Here is a 19,073-nt window from a genome sequence, read left to right on the forward strand (position 1 = left end):
TTGCAAACCGGTCCAAGGCATCCGCTAGTTGGCAAAAGGGCGCTAATGCGAATTCTGTGTTCGGGGATTCAGCAGTTCCTGTCCTGATCAGTCCTAGGGGGTAGAAGGGCCCCTCAGGAAGACATACTCAGTGCGCCATTTCCCTATTTGTGACTCAAAAAACAAAGTTGGGAGTGTTCTGTAACTAAATTACACTGCCGTCAGCCCATCTATTCATATCACCAAATGAAAAGCACTTGAACTTTTTTGTTGTTAATCTTCACCCAAGGATATTCTCCCATTGATTTTTAGAGAGTGGGAGGGCGGGGAGAGACAGAGATCTGGATGTGAGAGACATAGATTGGTTGCCTCCCACACGTGCCCCGACCAGGGCAGGGGTTTGAGCCTGCAAGGTAGGTGTGTGATCTTGACTGAATTTCTATCCACTGAGCCAAACCGGATAGGGTGAGCTCTCTCTTTTTTTTTTTTAAATCCTCACCAGTGGACATGCTTAGAGAGAGAGAGAGAGGGGGAGAGAGAGAGAGAGAGAGAGAGAGAGAGAGGTCAACATGAGAGAGAAACACTGATCAGTTGTCCTAAGGGGAAGGGGGGATACAGGAATTGAACCTGCAGCCTTTCTGTGCACAGGACAATGTGCAAACAACTTGAACTGTTTTTAAAGTGCACACTTAAAAAAAAAAGGCAGAAACAATAATTATTAGATCAAGTATTAGTATGTATTTATGCACAATAATAAAAACAGATTTACAAGTTAAACTGGAAATTTAAACATAAGAAGTTTAACAGCTTTTGTTTATTATATTAAATAACCAAAACACCTTTTATTCCCAAAATTGGTAAAGAATAAATAATGTAATTTACAATATGGTACAAAAAGTAATCAGGAAGGACAGGCATTCCGCTTTATACATACACTCTATATGTATATTTATTATCTATTAAACAAATTCACATCTCAAACAAGCCGAAAACCTTAGATGATATGGCTTAACGATTATTAAAAGAAACAGCAGTAAGTCCTGCTGCCTGGGCCAGAAGCTCTGGAGCCAGTTATCCTGTTACAGAATGAAGGGTACAGGTTGCTGTAGTGCTTCCAAGACTGAACTCACTTAACATGACTTACACATTACTGTGGGATTGGGAGAGAGCTTTGATAGTCAGGAAAGGTTTGCTGCGGTTTCTTTCTTTTTCCCCCTTAAGACAAAGTGCCCTATTTCCTCACAAATGCATCTGATAGGTCTCAAAGTTTTAAACATCAAAAACCCACAGCAGCTGCTGTTCTCGTCCACTTGTTTCCAGTGCTTCTGTTCCATCATTTTTCTCCACACAGGTTTGGACTGGATGGTAAAAATGCTATTACACTGAAAAGGACACCCATCAGTAGTGACACAGAATGATAAAGAATGGGACTCTGAGGCTGAGAAACCAGAGATGTAGGGAAGCAAGTAGATCAACTTATGAAATGTTTCCAATTATCCCCACTCCCAGAGCAAGTGCCCTACACCTAGAAGATACAGAGAAATAAAAAAATGTCATCCTAAACCTCATGTGGAACCATAAACTTCGATCTGCCTCTGCATTTTCTAAAGAAGAAAATGCTCACCACTGGACAGTCACAATAAGAGTTAAGGCCACACCACCAACTCAAGACCAGAGACAATCTCACTCTTTACAAAAGATGAATCAGCAAAAAGATGCTAGACATTAGAGTGACCTCGGAAATAGGTCTCAGAAACTGACCTGTTCTTAATGATAACATGCTCAAGGAAGCCACAGGTGCATACTGAAACTATGACGCCTGCCACTGGAGAGACAGAGGAAGATGCAGGAGGTGGGAGGCTTGGGTCTTTTGAAAATCCCAGCCTTTAACAATTACTTATTTTGTGTGTGTGTGTTCTTCACCTTGCTTTTTATATCTGTTTTGAGTTGAAAAGGATTCCACTTAAAAAACATCTCCTACAGGTCAGTGGAGCTTTTCTTTCCCATCCAAACATACAACATACCCACCACCCCTTACCTTGCCGTTTCCAAATTTAAGTCAATAGGAAAGCTTTGAGTCTCACACCTGGGTTATGCCTGGAGAACTGGTTTGTCACATACACACTTCTCTGATTGCTAGGGAAGCAGCAGAATTCTCTGGAATCTTGTGAGTTTTATTAGAGGTGAGAAGAGTCGGTTTACGCTCCTCCCTGGCCCACTTCCCCACTGAATGACACTGGCCAGCCAGCTACTCCCAGACGGATTCTATGCCAGAAACCCAGGCAGGGGGTGCGGCTAAATAGCTACAAAAGTTGATCTGAGTCTCAGAGTTTTTCTCCTTTTAGGTGTCACTGGGTGACAGGTGCCAGCCTACCAACTAGACTGCCTTGAGGTGACCCTGATGAACAAGCAGCTCAGGAGCCCTACTGTCCTGGCACAGTACACACTGCCACTGGGCATCACATGCAGCTCTGACGTTACTTGATCGGTCCTGATCCCAGACAGTGGAGGAGTATGAGGAAGCTAGTCACGGCCTAAACTTGGCCTGGTCTATTATCCTACTGTAGACCTAACACAGTCAGATGCCCTGAGAGTGAGTGTCAGAGAGTGAGAGATCGATCCTGATCTTGTTCAGCTCAATATAAGGTGCTAATTTCAGAAAGCTGATACATTGATCACAAAACACAAGTAGCTTAAAAATACTCTGGTCCAATGTTGTCGATATCTCTTAATAAAGTGTTAGCATGTCCCTTTCTTTCATATCTCCAGAGCTTTGAGACTTTTCCTAAGAGCCCAGAAGGCTTTTTCTTAGTGATATTGGTGCCTAGAACCAGATCTGAAAGAAGGAAGCCACATTAGAGGCAAAAGCTTGAGAAACAATTGAAACAAAGAAAAGAAGCTATTGCCTAGAAGCCAAATGTCCTGTTTCCTCCATGGCTGGGAGCGAATGACCCTGCCTGCAGCCTAAAAGGGCTGCAAACAGCTGGTGAGACAATGGGATCAAGAGTGTCCACTCTCCTTGCACACACAAAAGACCTTTCTTCTCCTTTGCACACAGGCTGACCTCTCATTGTGGAGAAGTCTCTGCAGAGGACCAGGGCTGGCCTCAAGAGCCGCCTTCTCCGCCAGTCAGGGGAAGAGAAAAGGTGAGCACAGAGAGGGAGATTGGTTCGGGTGGATGATCCTGGCTGTCGGGGGCGGGTGAGGCAGCAGGTGGGATGGTGGCTCAGGTATTACTAGTCCAACACAAGAGCACTGGCTTCTGGCCACACGTGGCTAAAGGGTGAATTAAACGTTGCGTTTCCCGAGGCTGAGCAAACACAGGAGCCTTGTTAGCTCCATTCCGGGGGAGAACTGGAAACTGGACTACTTGCAATGGCAATTGGTCACCCAAGGAGGCTCACGGAGCACATACAGCGATGTGGCAGTGCTCTAACTGCACCAGGATGTATGATCCTTGTCTGCATTCCCTGAACAGGAAGGAGCAAAATAAGAGACCACTGGGCAAAAGAAGACATGGGGGATTAAACCTGCACATCACAGCGTGCTCTGCTCTTAGGCCAACGAAAGGAAGAGAAGACTAAAAAAAAGAAATTCCCCTGAAAAGTACATTTGTCTCAGATGCTAAACAGTAACACATCAGAAGTTCAAGGACTCATCAGGAAAGTCTTAACTGTGGTTAAACAAGTGCTTAGGATCGTCCCAATAGAAATAACGTTATAGATCACCTAGAAGAAACTTTAGATGGATGCAAGAAGGAAACCAACTAAACTGGTTTACCTCCTCATTGTCTAATTCTTAAAACAAAAGAAAAACATTCTCCAAGCAGCTTAGCAGGATTCTTTTCTGAAAGTCCATATAACCTGCACAAGACATGATTCTTTCCCCGTCCTGTTCAGAAAACACATCTAGATAGGGAAGCACTAGGCAAGGATCAGTATTTCTGGGGTGATGGCTCCAGTTACGCTGCCCTGGGAACCTTCAGTGTCCCCTGAAGTGTCCCCATGAAGCTGTCTTAGGGTACAGATACCACCAGGCAAAGCCCAGCCCAGGCCCAGCTGTCCCCCGTCATCCCCTTCCATCATCACGCTGCAGAGAAGCAATCAAAGTGTGGTACAGGTTTTGCAGAAAGAATGCAGCATGACCTGGAGCCTCCCTATAGAGAGCAGGGAGATTACAACTCCCCAGGGCACAACGACTACGCCAGGCACACACCCCCTCCTTTCTTTCAGAAAGAAAACCCACTGAACTGTCCAACACAACCAAGACAGATATGTGGTCATTACACAGACCCCAATATGAGATCCCACGACTGGCGAAGAATGGCTCCAATGCCAGTGATGTATGACATTCCAGGACTCATCCTCATCTCTCAGGCTACTACGGCCCTCTCCCCGTTGGGGTACAGCTTCCAGCATTTTGCGTATTCTGGGGTGCAGAGGTGTCTCTATTCTGACCATCTTCTGGGGGTCCTGGGCTTGATTTGTGTTTTCTCTACACCTACCACAGTTGAGGACTGGACCACCAGCCCTGTAAGCCCTCCTCTGAAGCCTCCAGGATGCCCCCACCACGAGTACGCTGTATGTTCACTGGGATAGGTCACTGACAGGGGGACCACTTCCACTGGCATCAAACAGAACCTCTCGGCGGCTGGGCTCGGCGATGGACAGCTCCTGGGCCAAGTCGTTGAATCGAGATATATAATCAACGCTGTTTTCATTCATCATGCACACCAGCTGGGAATCCACGACCTGTGGGCAGAGGACACAAGGCAAGACCACATCAGCTGGTGGTGGCCTGCCGCCTAGACGAGGAGACTCGCTACCACCAGGACTTCCAGTAGAAAGTGAACTTGAGTCTCTCTACGGTGAAGATTGGAATCTCCCATCGACTTGCCATGTAATGGTGGCCTAGTACTCTGGGAAGAATCTCAGAATCGCCCATCGTCTTGAACTCTCCCTGTTTTGACAAGTGTGCAGGAGAGCCTACTGTGAGCCTGGCACAGCTGGCTGCTGGGATCAGAGCAGTGCTTTCCTTTATATGAGATTTGTCAGGGAAGACAGTCAAACAGGCAAACGGCACAGAGTGGAAAGCAGAAACTGTGGGGTGGCCTGTAGGAGATATAAGTGGAGAAAGGGGACAGAGTTTGCCATGGGGGAAAGGGGAGGCACATTCCTGTGAGAAGAAACAGCAAGTGCAAAGGCCCTGAGGTGGGAACAGGCTTCAGCTCTTCCAGAAACAAGAAAGCTGGTGGATGTGACAGTAAGGACAACAGTTGAATAAGAGAAGAGAGACTTAAGTGTGTACAGCAGGGCCTTAGGTATTGGGATTTCATTCTGTGGACAAAAACATGGAACATTCTGCCATACAGGGCCTTTGTTTTATTCACTCAGTGCCTGTAGCAGTGCCTGGCACATCATGAATAAATTGCATGATATAATGAAATAAAAAGCCTTGGAAAATTCTGAGTAGAGCTATGGCCTGAACCGAATTTTGAATCTATTATAAGAAATATAAAACAAACAAATTTGTTTTCAAAAAGCAGAGCAAGCCCTGGCCAGTTTGGCTCAGAGGTTGGAGTGTTGGCCTGTGTACCAAAGGGTCTTGGGTTCAATTCCCTGTCAAGGGCACGCACCTTGGTTGTGGGTTCTATACCCCGCCCCAGTTGGGGTACATGCGGGAGGCAACTACTTGATGTATCTCTCTCACGTCATTTCCCCCTCCTTCTCCCGCCATCTATCTATCTCTATCTCTATCTCTATCTCTATCTCTCTCTCTCTCTCTCTCTCTCTCTCTCTCTCTCTCTCTCTCTCCCTCTCCCCCCTCCCCCCCACCTCCCTCCCTTCTGCTCTGTCTGGGAAAAAATAACCTCGGGCAAGGATTTAAAAAAGGAAAAAGTAGAATAGTGACTGTTTCCCCCACATATCCATCACCAGCTTCATCAATCTGTGGCCCATCTAGGCCCACCTTTCCCACCCACTCTTTGCTCCCATCACTTCTGTTCAAATCCCATCATCAGATCATTTCAGCCACACATCTCAGAATGTACTTCTAGATGATAAGGACTATTTAAAAAACACTCATGTTTTTTGAGTTGGAGAGTTCGTGGTCAGATCTGTTTGTTAAACAACGGCTATTTCTGGAGGTAAATATGTTACTAGCTATGGATTTAGTAATTCATGAATAGCACCTGTCTTTGTTCTGTGCTGCTCACCTTTGTGTGCAACAGGCCACCCAGAGATCTTGTTAGAAATGCAGGTTCTGGTTCACTGGCCCTGGGGTGGGCCCGAGAGCCTGCCCTTCTAACAAGTCCAAGGTGTTTTGCAGTGGGTCTGTGGACCACCTTTGAATAGTTGGTCCAGGTGTGTCATCTGGGGATGTTTGTGCAGTGGCCACTTCCACAGGAGCTAGGAGCTTATAAACTATGTCCACATAGACACAGGAAAGGAAAGAGACCAGCTTATGGGACATTACAGTCACAGGATCTTCTCTAAATAAAGGTTCTATGGCCACAGAAATGCTCGTCGAGGGGGAGGAAATGTCCTATATTGCTCTGTTTAGTTTGTATTTGGGTGAAATTTCCATTCATGTTAGGAGCTGGCTTAGAATCCTCCAAAAAGCCTTCCCACAAGCTCCTCAGATCTTAAGACTCAAATCAGGATACCGAGAGCTGAGGAGGCAATGGGACACCACTGTGTTAGTCTTGTCTGATCCAGGGTTCCCCTTAAGAATCTATCTATATAAAAGGCTAATATGCTAAGTGTCCAACCGGTCGCTATGATGTGCACTGACCACCAGAGGGCAGATGCTCAATGCAGGAGCTGCCAAGCTGCAGTGACTTGGCAGTGGCAGTTCACAGGTGATGCACCCCAAAACCAGAGAGGAGGGAGCCCGATTCTTCACGGGGCTGTGTGATTCCACCTTTGGCCACGGGTTATGTTGTTGCTGGGGCACTATTAGCCCCAAATCTGGTTTACTGCACACTTCTGTTTGCGTTCCACACCCTGTACGACAGCAACTTTGCAGAGTGCCCTCTTGCACTCCAGGACCCCTGGGGGGATGTCAGAGAGCCAGTTTCAGCCTGATCCCCGTAGGCCAGGCCGAGGGGCCCCACCTGTCGGAGGGACCCCACTCACTCCGGATGCCCTTCGAGCCACAGCGCCACCCCAGGTGCAGCCGGTCAGGGAGGGACCACAGGAGGCTGGCTCCAGGGCGTGTCCGGCCCATCTCGCCCAGTCCTGCCCCGTCAGCCACCTTCTAATTGATTTCCTTTCAATGTGCACGAATCTGTGCACGGGGCCACTAGTCTTACCATAAAACCCTTGAGGGACACCTACCAACAGCTCAGCATCTCAGGAAGCCAGGATTTGGAAATGCTGCTCCAGTACTTTAATAACAGGACCAAGCCCATGTGACATTCTACATGTGGAATCTCTTCATTTTAAGCATATCCTCTGTCTAAATTTTTCTTTCAGCACCTGTTACTTCATACCTTGCCGTATAATTAAATGTACCTGTCTCTACTCCTTCAATCAGTGCACAGCCTTGGCAAGGCTTTCTTGCTCAAACAACACTCATACCATGTTGGTGGAGCCTGGGTGGCTACATGAGCAGACAGCCTGGCCTAAGAAAGAGGGACACTGCATGCTGGTCCAAAGATGAGGGTCACAAACGGAGCCTTGCCTGCACATTGACGGTCTGCCATAATGTGACTTTTGCTGTCATCGCCCTCACCGTGGGAGGAGCCCGAGGGAGTACCTGTGCCCTTCCTGCAGAGCCCATTCTCCTGCTTGGGAGGCAGTGACAGGTAACGACACCGGGAGGGGCTGTCGAAGGGCCTCTCCTGTCAGGCACCAGCAGTGATGACAAAGCCACCTACAGGCGCTCTTTACTCTTCTGTCAACGGCACAGCACTGCACAGAGGCAGCATTACCTGCTTAAGATCGAGCGGCTGGTGTAGGCCACAATGAGATCCAATCCCTGCTTTGGTCGCCTGCAGAACCCCCAGTTAACCCCGAATTTTCCAGGTTTTGATGCCTTCAGAGCTCAGCTATTACTTTGTTGTTTGCCACTAGAATTTCCCTCTCAGAAGCCAGAAACCTGGATGTGCATGTGCTGGCTCCTGGTTTTAACATCTTGATGAAAAATTCTTAATAACCAAACAGGTCTGCTTGAGGGACTCGGTCACCTGTGGAATAAGGGCTGGTGGTCAAGTCCAGGCGTAAGATTGTGTACTTACCTCTGCCACATCGGCCAGGGATCTGGACACAAACGAGTCTCTCGAATTTCCATCTAGCAGGCTGGGGCCCAGCAGGGAGGTGCCACTGTGGGTCCCCACTGGAGTCGGCAGCATCTTTCGGCCTTTCTCCGAGATGAAGCTCGCTGCCAAGAAAAGGAGGATCAAGCCCTGAGATGGCTTGGTCAGCTCCGGGTCAAGGGAAGGATCTGAGGGCTGGAGGCAGCCTCGCCAGGCCCAGGCCCACGCAGGCTTTTATCTGCACGCTTTGCACACAGTGCTTGGTGTGGAGCTGTAGCCAACCTGGCTTTTCTCAAATGAGGAGCCTTGGAGGGTCCTCAGAAGCACACATAAGTAGGCCTCATATCATAGGGGCCCCTCAGTGCTCTGCTGTCCAGTCACCACTCCCACCTCCAGGTAATGTGGTTTCCCATTTTTCATGATTTGTATTTGACTTTGCAGAGATCTGTACTGTTCTATGGGCCTCTTATAACAGGAAACACTCATTGGGTGCTGGCTCCCTGTATCACCCAGACCAGAGCCCACATTCTGGGCCATCAGGTGTGGCGTCCACACAAGGTGCTGACCCGGTTCAACATGTGTACAGCACAACCCCCTGCGGGGCTGCAGTCTGATGGCCATGTGCACGTATTGGCTGCTCTCTAAAAATGCAAAGCACATGAATCCCAGACATGTCCCGGAGCCCCTCTTACATAGGACAGTGAGAGCATTGTGTCTTTCCCTAACACGCCTTTCCCATCACACAACGCCTGGTGCCCAATGAGGATGAACACATCCTGTGAACGTGCCAAACTGGTCAACATGTCGCAAGACAGCTGGCCTGTCCACATCAGAATATTTTACTGCGAACAGAAAGAGGGAAGCCAATGTCTTCTACCCTGCCATTGGTGGCAAAAGCAGAAGGCTCTAGTAGGGGAGGGGCCAGGACAGCTGGCCAGACTAGAGAAGAGCACAGGGGACTGTGTGAGGAGATAGACGGGGGCTACACTGCAACTGGGCTGTGGGTTACAAGGATGTCACGTTTGCCAAAGCTCAGTGAACTGCACATTGGAGATCTGGACATTCTCCCAAATGTAAGTGGTGCAGAAAAAATAAACCCTGGAAAACAAGCAAACAGTCCTAGTGGGAGTTCTGCCAGATGGCAAGGAGAATCTAGGCTCTAGTCCCCCACCAAGTTCACCATGTGGAGCCCTGCTCGTCCTGCTGGTCTAGGACAGAGACCGGGGCACCCCCAACAGACACTCACCAAACAAGCTGCCGAGGGACGAGTCCGTGGGGTCGCTGGGGCACCACTGGGGGTCATGGGTCGGGGAGGCAATCCAGTCTGGTTGGGGGCTGCTGGATGGGGAAGGAAGACTCTTGGAACTGTCACTGCCATTTAGTTTTGCTGGAGAAAGAGGGACTCCTTCACCTGTCAACCAAAATCCTGGGTCAGAGACGCCACGTGGGGTGAACAGCACTCTGCTTCTCCAACCTGCCACTAAGGCAGTGAGCAGCACAGATGTGCGCCACTAGACTCCGGAGGTCCGGGACTCTGCTTGGATCCCCACAGATGATGAACAACACTGGTCTGTGGAGGGGAACCCTACAGAAGGAACACATACCTATCTTAGGGGACGACAATGGCCACAGCTATCACTGATGAGCCAGGCGCTATGCCGAGAGCTTCATCTAAATCCTCTCATGGTCGCTTACAATTGCCCTGTGAATTATATGCTATTCCCAGTTCACAAATGAGCCGGTGACCTGCCCACAGCCACTCACTACTAGCCTGTGAAGTCAGCTTAATCTGAATCCATGGCCTGAATCATACCAGCAAGTGCCAACCACACTACTGCTACAGGATACCAGTCCAGTTCCCTCCTGGAACTTGCAAAACCCAAAGGCATTCACCTAGATTTATGACCAACTAGGACAATGGCCCATCTAATCCCGTTGGTCTCAAGGCCAGGAGCAGTCCCACCAGACCATACACAGCTGTAGGTCCTATCGGTACCTTGTTCACTGGTGCTGCCTCTGCCTCTGCCGGGCAAGGCCATATAGGTGGCAGGTGCAAAAGTGGGAGTGCAATGGGAACATACCCAGCAGGTTTGGCAAATGCTCAGATGGGAGGTCAAGGGCAAGCCTGGATCCCCCATCCTAATGGGGAATTGATCCCAAGAAGGGTGTGCAGGGGCAGCCTGTTCCTTACCGTACTGGCCAGAGCTGATGGCAATTTCAATGATGGAGTCGCTGATCTGAGTGGCAGGCTCTCCCTGCGAGAGCACGTCCTCAGGTGGCCCGGGGAGAGAGATGTCCAGCAGAGCAGAAACGTTAGGCGGAGAGAGCCGACTGCTGGAGTCCTCCGCCAAGGGCAGTGGGGTGGAAAGCCCATTGTGCAGAGGAGCCTTAGACAGCTCAGTTAAAGAGAGGACAGGTGAACCCTGGTGGGAGATGGGAATTGTTTAGATGCAATGGATCAACCAATCCCCTAATAAGGAACAAAAACTCAACCTCAACCCCAAAAGATGGTAACCAAGTGATGGCCAAGTCAGCAGCGAGGCGGTGACCATAGCAGATACCTCTTCCACTCTAGCATGAAACACATTCACTTCTCCAGAAACCACTCTGGGGATGCAGAGTTCGAAGGCCGGGCCAGGGGGGCCTTGGCCACAGTGCCCTGGACACCTGGACCTGCTTTCCCTGCCAGCAAGACAGCTGGTAACACCCAGGCAGAAGGTAAGTGCCAACAAGTGCTGCCAGTTGGTGATCTCCTCCACTCAGCCCAAGAAACTGATCTTTCAGAACTGTGTCTGAATCAGCCAGCCACGTGGAAGGGAAGAAGAAAACTGAGATGGAAGATGCATGCTCCTTTTATCTAGGCAATGGGAGGATACAACTATTGGATGTCTGAGTGTCCTTGTCACATCCTGGCAACTCACAGCAGGGAGGCCAGGTCTGCTGGCAGGACCATGAGCACCGGGACTCAGCACTGGAGGGGGGCTCTGGGGCAGCTATTTTGCTCAGCAGCCAACAGCACACTCTACCTGGAAACCTTCCGTCACTGGCTCCTGCTCAGGCCTCGAGGGGATGCTGATGAATGGATCGCTTGTACCCTACAAGAAAAGTACACCATGAATGCCTAAGAGCCCTTACAATCAGGATGCCAGCACTCTGCCCAATGGCTATTAAGCTCCTGAGGCAAGAGCTGTTCCCCTCTCCAGCTTCCTAACAGCCAACATTACAGGAACCCATTGAGGTCCAGGTTGGAAATCTCTTCCTGTGAAGACAAGCAAGCTCACTGCTTCCAGAAGGTGGGCCAAGAAGTCACTGCACTTAAGATTATCAATTCAAAACCTCATAGTCCTCAGGCTGGGCTGGCCGTGAAACCAGAGCACTGAGAGAGCCGGAGAGGAGAGGCAGTCAGGGATCACTAGGCCCACTGTTGGTCCACTTGGTTAAAGTTCCTTCTCAGACCAAGCTGACATCTGAGAAGTCTGCTGACATACAGATCTTGCTTACCTCAGTTCTGGATTCTCCAGTGTCACCCAGCAAACCTGTCCCCACTCTGTCTCCTTCCATGGTTCCCCCCGAGCCACGCAGAGCGCACTCATGCCCCAGCCTCCCTGGTTCTGTGACTCCCCTCTGGCCATCAGGCCCATCCCGCTCCTGAGGCAGAATTAGAGTCCAGCATGACATCAGCCCCATTATCTCGGCTCCCATCCCTCTGGAGAGTGACCGACCCATCCTGAAAGCTGGTGGTAACTCGGAGAAGCCCTTCTAAACACTCACCCCCACAGTGGGGATGGGGTCGCCATTCTGGAGCGTGCCAGTGGAGTCCTGACCCGAAAGGGTAGCTGTTGCCTCATCTGAAGACAGTGGAGAGATGCCAGACAAACCCTCAGCATCCAAGACAGGGAGGGGGCTCCCGGGGATGATGCCGGCACTTGTAGCTGCTAAGTCGACAGTACCTGACAACAGAAAAGACATTGCCAATGGGAGCTCCACTGACATCCCCAAGCATACTCCGCAGAGCTCACAGGAATAGCCTCTCCCTCACGCCTCATTTCAAGGCAAGGGAAACAGATTTCCTGTTCTCTCTGGAGGATAATGAGAGCATGGATTGGGGGAAGAAGAAAACAAACATCATTCACAAGCCTCCTGTGGTATCTGTCCCAATGCCGGTCACAGAAACTTACTGGCCAGGTGGCCCGGGGCCTGGGGCGGAAGGACCTTGGGCATGATCGGCCGAGACAGAGCCGCTTTGGTGAGGGAAGACTGGATGGGCCGGAATGAGCCTCTACCTGTGAGGACAAAAACAGAAGCAGCCGCATCAGGCCCACCTGCCCCGGTGCTCTCTGACTGCACGGCAGGTGCTACAACGGGTCGGCTTCACAGCCAGTTGGGACCATGGAAGCTGAGCCAAGGGGACACCACTGAACATTCCAAAACTGTGCTAACTTGGGGAAGTCAGAAGTCAAACGGGCCCCCAATGAGGAGACGGCTCTGGCACCCGTGATAACAGCACCACTGTGGCCTGTGGGGGCTGCTGAAGAGGGTGCTGTCAGCACTGTCATTTTCTGGGAATGGCCCTTTAAGGGTGATGCACACCCAAGCGAAGCTACAAGCTCCTCTGAAGCAATGAGAGCATCAAATCTTGGATTAAGATTCTGCCTCTGCAACTGGGCTCTTTCCTACTAGGTTTTCTGTAGATGAAAAGAAGGCACAAGAAAAAGCAATTAATAGCTGTCTGGGTCCAGCAGTAAGTCAGTCTGAAATGTGAAAATCAAGGCTGATTTAAAAGCTAAATCGCAGAGTTATGTGTTTCACTGAATAATTCTCACTGAAGTAAGAAAATTTACTTCAAAGAACCAGGGCCCCCATTGACCTTAGAGATCTATGAAGGCCTGAGTTGTACATTTTTTCCCTAAAATGCCTGACAAAACACACACACACACACACACACACACACACACACACACACACACACACACCCCAAACGAACAAGCTCAAAACAAAAAAAGACCTGACAAGACATTATACAGAGAGGGTGGACTGAACTAAGCGAAGCATCGCTAACAGGGCTCCCTGAGCCCACCTTTGAAGGAAGCTGGCTGCGGACCACCTGTCAGAGGGCCATGCCTGCCTGGCTCAGGGGCACACTCAGTTTCTGCTGACAGAATGGACAAAGGAATGCTGCAAATGTCACTCCAACAGCCATAAACGCGAATGCCTGTCATCCCCAAAGGCGAGGCCACAGGAAAGTAAGGAGTGAAGAGCCAACCCCAGGAGACCCAGTGCTTACCGGTTATGGAGGAATTTGACATGATAGAGAAGGAGCAGACGTTGTGGGACTGGTTTTCAGAAGGTCTAGGAAGCAGGGTTCTCTGTGGAGGGAAAATTGCCAATCAGGTAATAAAAATCACTCAGGAAACCAGCAAAGACTTGTAAGGGGATATTCCAGACAACAGTGAACTGAGATTGTAAGCAGATGGTTCTGGGTTCTAGGGCTACTAACACAAGAGCCCCTAGGACAGTCTGAGGATGGCTATGTCCTGTAGACCCAGCAAACTCTGAACATCGGGTCCTCTCTGAAAAAAAATACCGAGGGATCAAACCTTCCTCCAGGGAAACTGGAGGAATGTCAGAACCATCCACTGTTAATTCAGAATATTCTTATGGATTTGGATGGAATGCAACTAGTCATATATATATATATGTGTGTGTGTTTATAACCACTCTGTGTGGACTATTAAAAAAGACACTCATATTCTGGACCTCCTCAAATTTGGAGTGTAAAAATAAAGTTGCTGCCTGTAACACAGACAGGCTAAAGGCCTGAGGCCTTCCGCCCCATCTCACGGTCCCAGTGCCCACCCTTCCCTATCTGCCCACGACTCCTACGTGTGAATAATTAAGTTCTAATGTGAAGAATACCATTTAAAGAAATTATATTAGCCCTGGCCAGGTAGCTCAGTTAGAGCACCATCCCAATATGCCAAGACTGAGGATTTGATCCCCAGTCAGGGCACATACAAGAATCAACCAATTTAAGTGGAACAACACATTGTTGTTTCTCTCTTTCTCTCCCCCACCCGGCTTCCTCCCTAAAAATCAAATAAAAAAATTTAAAAAGTAATAAATTATATTAATTGCTCAAACTGTTATTCACTGAAGTTAAAACATTAACAGAAAGTATCTGTCAACCTAAAAGTGTCTGAGGACCTCTGGCTCTGGGGCACAGCTGCATCTCCACTAAAGCACAAGGGACATCTATCTCCATGCCCCTCAGAGGCGCCCCCAAAGTGTTGGCAAAGAGTAGAGGAGGTGTTACTGGGGCTGCAACCTCGACTGGGCCATTAGGTCCGCTTGGATGCTGCTGCTGCGGCAGGTGACCTGTTAACTAGGTGAGGAGCTGCAGATGTGCCGGCTCTGCTCCACATGCACTTTCTGAGAGGACTAACTAGGTGAGGAACATTTAGGCTTTGGGACCCTATGTTCTGTTACAGCTCCTCATCTTCACCCTGGTGGTGTGAAAGCAGCTGTGAGCACTAGGGAAATAAATGACTGGCTGTGTGCCAATTACACGTTTAATGAAAACAATAAATGGAAAGACAACATACTGTGTGTGATTCCATTTATATGAATGCCCAGAACACGCAAATCGACAGACTAAAAGTAGATTTGTGGTTGCCAGCGACTACCAGAGGGGGCAATGCATGTAATATGTGCAGGGTTTCTGTTTGGGGTGATGAAAATGTTCTGGTATTAGATAGTGGTGATGCACAACCCCGTGAATATGCCAAAAAACCATCGAACTGTATACTTTAAATGGGTAACTTTACATGAATTATATATCAACTAGAGGCTCAGTGCATGAAAATTGTGCACTCGGCGGGGGCCCTCAGCCTGGCCTGCGCCCTCTCACAGTCCGGGAGCCCACAGGGGATGTCCGACTGACTGCTTAGGCTCGCAACCTAGGGGAGTGGGCTTAAGCAGGTAGTCGGATATCCTTGCCACTGCCGCTGCAGCTTCTAGCTGAGCGGCACTGCCCCTGTGGGAGCACACTGACCACCAGGGGGCAGCTCCTGTGTTGAGCAACTGCCCCCTGGTGGTCAGTGCACATCACAGTGACTGGTCATTCAGCCGTTGGGTCAATTTGCATATTAGTCTGTTATTATATAGGATAAAGCTGTTAAAATAATCAAATATACTAAAATCAAATGCATTAATACTAAATTACAGTTGGCCCTAAAACACAGGTTTGAACTGTGTGGGTCCACTTATACATGTATTTTTTTCAGTAACTACCGGAACTGTTTTCAATTCACTGTTGGGAGTCCACGGATGTAAAGGGATGACTATATACATTGATTGACACCATTTTATATAGGGGACTTGAGTATCCATAGATTTTGGTGCCCATTGGGCATCCTGGAATCCATCCCCTGCAGATACTGCAGGACAACTTAAGTTTTTGAAGGAGTCAAGTTATACACAGATTTTTGACTGTGCAGGAGGTCAGCACCCCTTACCCCTGCACTGTTCAAGAGTCTACTTGTAGTCTACACACACACACACACACACACACACATACACAAAACCCACTTGGGCTTCAGAATACATCTTCCTTCCTAGGACCATCATGCAATCTCTCATTTCTATATACATTAATCTCAAAAAATTTCTAAGGGTCTAACAAAAGAGACCTATGCATTAATCCCAAAACAATGCATATTAATAACTTTCTAAGCCCAAAGTCATACCAGAATTTCCACTTCACCTCTTTTATCCTTTTACTTCCAAATAAACTGCCCTTTTTCTCACGTGTGTCTCATTGCTATATCTCCCTCTCTGGTCTGCATGTCACCTACAGGTCCACCAGGGTTTATCATTATGGCCTATCCATACACCTTACCCACTGCTTCCACTGACTACATATTTACAAAGAGATGTTCTGAGCATCCTCAAATATATCCCAATCCAAAACATTCTTAGGACTTGAGTCCCATAACTTTCTGTCTTTTTACAAGTGGTTTTCGTTATATAAAGATTATCATTTTTGTTTTGTTTAGTTAATCCTCCACCCGAGGATATTTTTACATTGAGTTTTTTTTTGTTTGTTTTTTAAGAGAGACTGGAAGGGTGAGAGTGAGACAGAGAGAAACATAAATGTGAGGAGACACATCTATTGGTTGCCTCCTACATGCACCCTGACCAGAGCCGGGGATTTACCCTGCAAACGAGGTTTGTACCTTTGACTGGAATTGAACCCATGACTCTTCAGATTGAGGGCCAACACTAAACACTGAGCAAAGAGGCCCGGGTAAGATTATCTTCATTTTCAGATACAGTAAGGGTCACAGTTATTACTTTATTTACCCTATTCATAAGAAGGGAGAAAGTGGCAGGGATTCTCCATTTCAGTTCAACACTCAAGACACGGGAGAAAACCAGTGTGTCGGGCAGCTTGGCCAGGGGGAGCCCAGCTATGCAAACCTGACCAGCGTTCCTGACCTGGACCACCAGCGGCTTCCGTAGGTGCCGGTTCTGCAACTTCCGGGGCTTTGGCAAGAAGAAATCCGACTGCATCTATGAGGAAAACAGTGCCCGATCCCTGAGTGTTTTCACAGCAAACATGGGTCTGCAGGCAAGCAGAGGGGAGCACTCCCTGCACTTACGCTGATGGAGTTCAGATGCTGAAGGAAAGTCAATTCTGTCTCTTTATTAGGAGAGAAGAGCTTCCCGTGTCGGCTGTTGGGTGGCAAAGTTGTTGGGACAGCAAAAAGGCCACCATCTGAGTCACTGCTTCCTGTACTAGAGGAACCAGCCACCAAGAGGGGTCTTGGAGGGTTTCTCAAACCTAGAAAAGGAGAATGGAAGTGAATAGAATACCCTCACCCAGCAACATCTCCAGTGTGAATGAAGTTCTACTGGAAAGAAAATCAAGAAGAATTCCTGACAACCTGTTCTGTTTCCTGGAAAGCAGTTCCCTTTTTCTTAGTCCCATAAAACCTGCTTTTCCATCTTTCTCCCTGAAATTCTAGTTTCCAACCTGAGCAGATCATAGCTCTTCCTGACAGGATAAAGAAACTTTACCATTTTGTTTGAGCCTTGGTGGGAAAGGCAGCTAGGCATTCATTTTTCAGAGCTAGAAGAACCTAGCAGAATATCTAGTGCAGAACAGAGGTCAGCAAACTCTTTCTTTAAAGATAATAAATATTGTTTTGTGGGCCTGCAGACTCTGCTAATCTCAATTCTGCAGCTGTAGTACAAAAGCAGCTACAGGCAACATGTGTATGCGCCAGTGAGTACAGCCATGTGCCAATAAAACTTTATTTACAACAACTAGGCCGTGGGCCATAGTTTGCTGATGCCTGGTCTAAATCTGTAATTATACAGAAAACCGACCCAGAAATAGAGGGACAGAAAGTAGTTATTTAGGAACCACTATTTTGGGACTCTGCTAGCTGTTACCATAGATGCTGCTGCAAAGCACCCTTGATTCATGGTAGAATGGATCTCCTTCCCTTCTTCTTCTTTTTCTTTTTTTTAAAGATATTTTTATTGATCCCAGAGAGGAAGGGAGAGGGAGAGAGAAACATCAACGATGAGAAAGAATCATTGATCGGCTGCCTCCTGCACTCCCCCTACCGGGGATCGAGCCTACAACCCAGGCATGTGCCCTGACTGGGAATTGAATTGTGACCTCCTGGTTCGTAGGTTGAGGCTCAATCACTGAGCCACACTGGCCGGCTCCTTCCCTTTTTCTTTATTTGCAAATCTGTGAGGTTACACTGACACTCATGGTATCCAGAGACCAGGTCTTCTAAGCACTGGTACGGATTCTAGCACTGCAGGTGGATTAGTCCAGAAGGATCCTTAATTAAGAAAGAGGATGGATATTAAAGAGTACACAGAATCGAAAATTTTAAAAACAGAACGCAAAAAGCATATACAATCTACCAGCCAGCCCTACTATCGAGTACAGTGACTGTATCTGCGAGAACAACCAACTCACAGTATGCTGCTGCCCTCCTCGTGAATCACAGCACGGAAACAGGATCAAGGTGGAGAAAAAAAACTAAGAGCTGCAGGAGGTGGAGAGCCTGACACAGCAGCAGCCCAGTTTTCTTAAAGGCCCCTATGAAGTGCTCTCAAGGATTGGAATCTTCGAGCACTTAACAGGCGGGCTATTTGCAACAAGACATAATGCTAATAACATTCACTGACCAGAAAATAACCCTAGAGCAGGGATTTTCAAATTTTGTTGCCACAAGTCTCTTTAAGCCACGCAGCATCTGAGCATTTAGTCAGGGGCACTAACCTCTATTCCAACAGTTCTCAACCTGTGGGTCGCGAACAATGAAAATACATCCTGCATATCAGATATTTACATTACGATTCATAACAGTAGCAAAATTACAGTGATGAAGTAGCAACAAAAATAATTTTATGGTTGGGGGTCACCACAACATGAGGAACTGTATTAAAGGGTCGCGGCATTAAGAAGGTTGAGAACCACTGCTCTATTCCCTTAAAATGTCAAATAAAAACAATGACAACAGCCAACACAATAGCCGTCCATGTGAAGGAGTCAAAATTATGCTTTTTTTTTGGTCAGATGGGTAAAAAGTGTATTTTCTGGTTTGCCGCGGGATTTTAGTAATTAGTTGATGTATGCCATCGGATGTAAAAACAGGTTGAAAATCGCAGCCCTAGAGCACGTTAAAACACCAGGACCCTAGGTCTCTTCAGCCAAAAAGTTATTGCAGGTTTTGGGGCACCCATCCGGATCAGAGTGAGATCAGAGGCAGGACCGCCTCACCTCTTGTATGACGCACACTGGTCACCATTG

The 19,073-nt window shown here is 48.2% G+C and overlaps 1 protein-coding gene across 11 annotated transcripts in view; it reads right to left on the bottom strand.

Annotated features, from left to right (window-relative positions):
- Positions 1–694: 694 nt before the first annotated feature.
- The window catches only part of CRAMP1 (cramped chromatin regulator homolog 1), a 64,705-nt gene continuing 46,326 nt past the window's right edge, over positions 695–19,073 (bottom strand). For 6 of the 11 annotated variants that reach the window (XM_036311090.1, XM_036311085.1, XM_036311093.1 and 3 more), the window contains 10 exons: positions 16,897–17,078; positions 16,598–16,807; positions 13,521–13,602; positions 12,415–12,519; positions 12,008–12,186; positions 11,263–11,331; positions 10,428–10,659; positions 9,483–9,647; positions 8,219–8,361; positions 695–4,730 (listed from right to left, as the gene is read on the bottom strand). In XM_036311090.1, coding sequence (XP_036166983.1) covers positions 4,566–4,730; positions 8,219–8,361; positions 9,483–9,647; positions 10,428–10,659; positions 11,263–11,331; positions 12,008–12,186; positions 12,415–12,519; positions 13,521–13,602; positions 16,598–16,807; positions 16,897–17,078 — 1,532 coding nt within the window. In that variant the 3' untranslated portion in view covers positions 695–4,565. The other 5 variants (XM_036311088.1, XM_036311086.1, XM_036311087.1 and 2 more) reach the window with 5 other exon arrangements.

Source organism: Myotis myotis, unplaced genomic scaffold, assembly GCF_014108235.1.
Source record: "Myotis myotis isolate mMyoMyo1 unplaced genomic scaffold, mMyoMyo1.p scaffold_m19_p_5, whole genome shotgun sequence".
Taxonomy (NCBI): Eukaryota; Metazoa; Chordata; class Mammalia; order Chiroptera; family Vespertilionidae; genus Myotis; species Myotis myotis.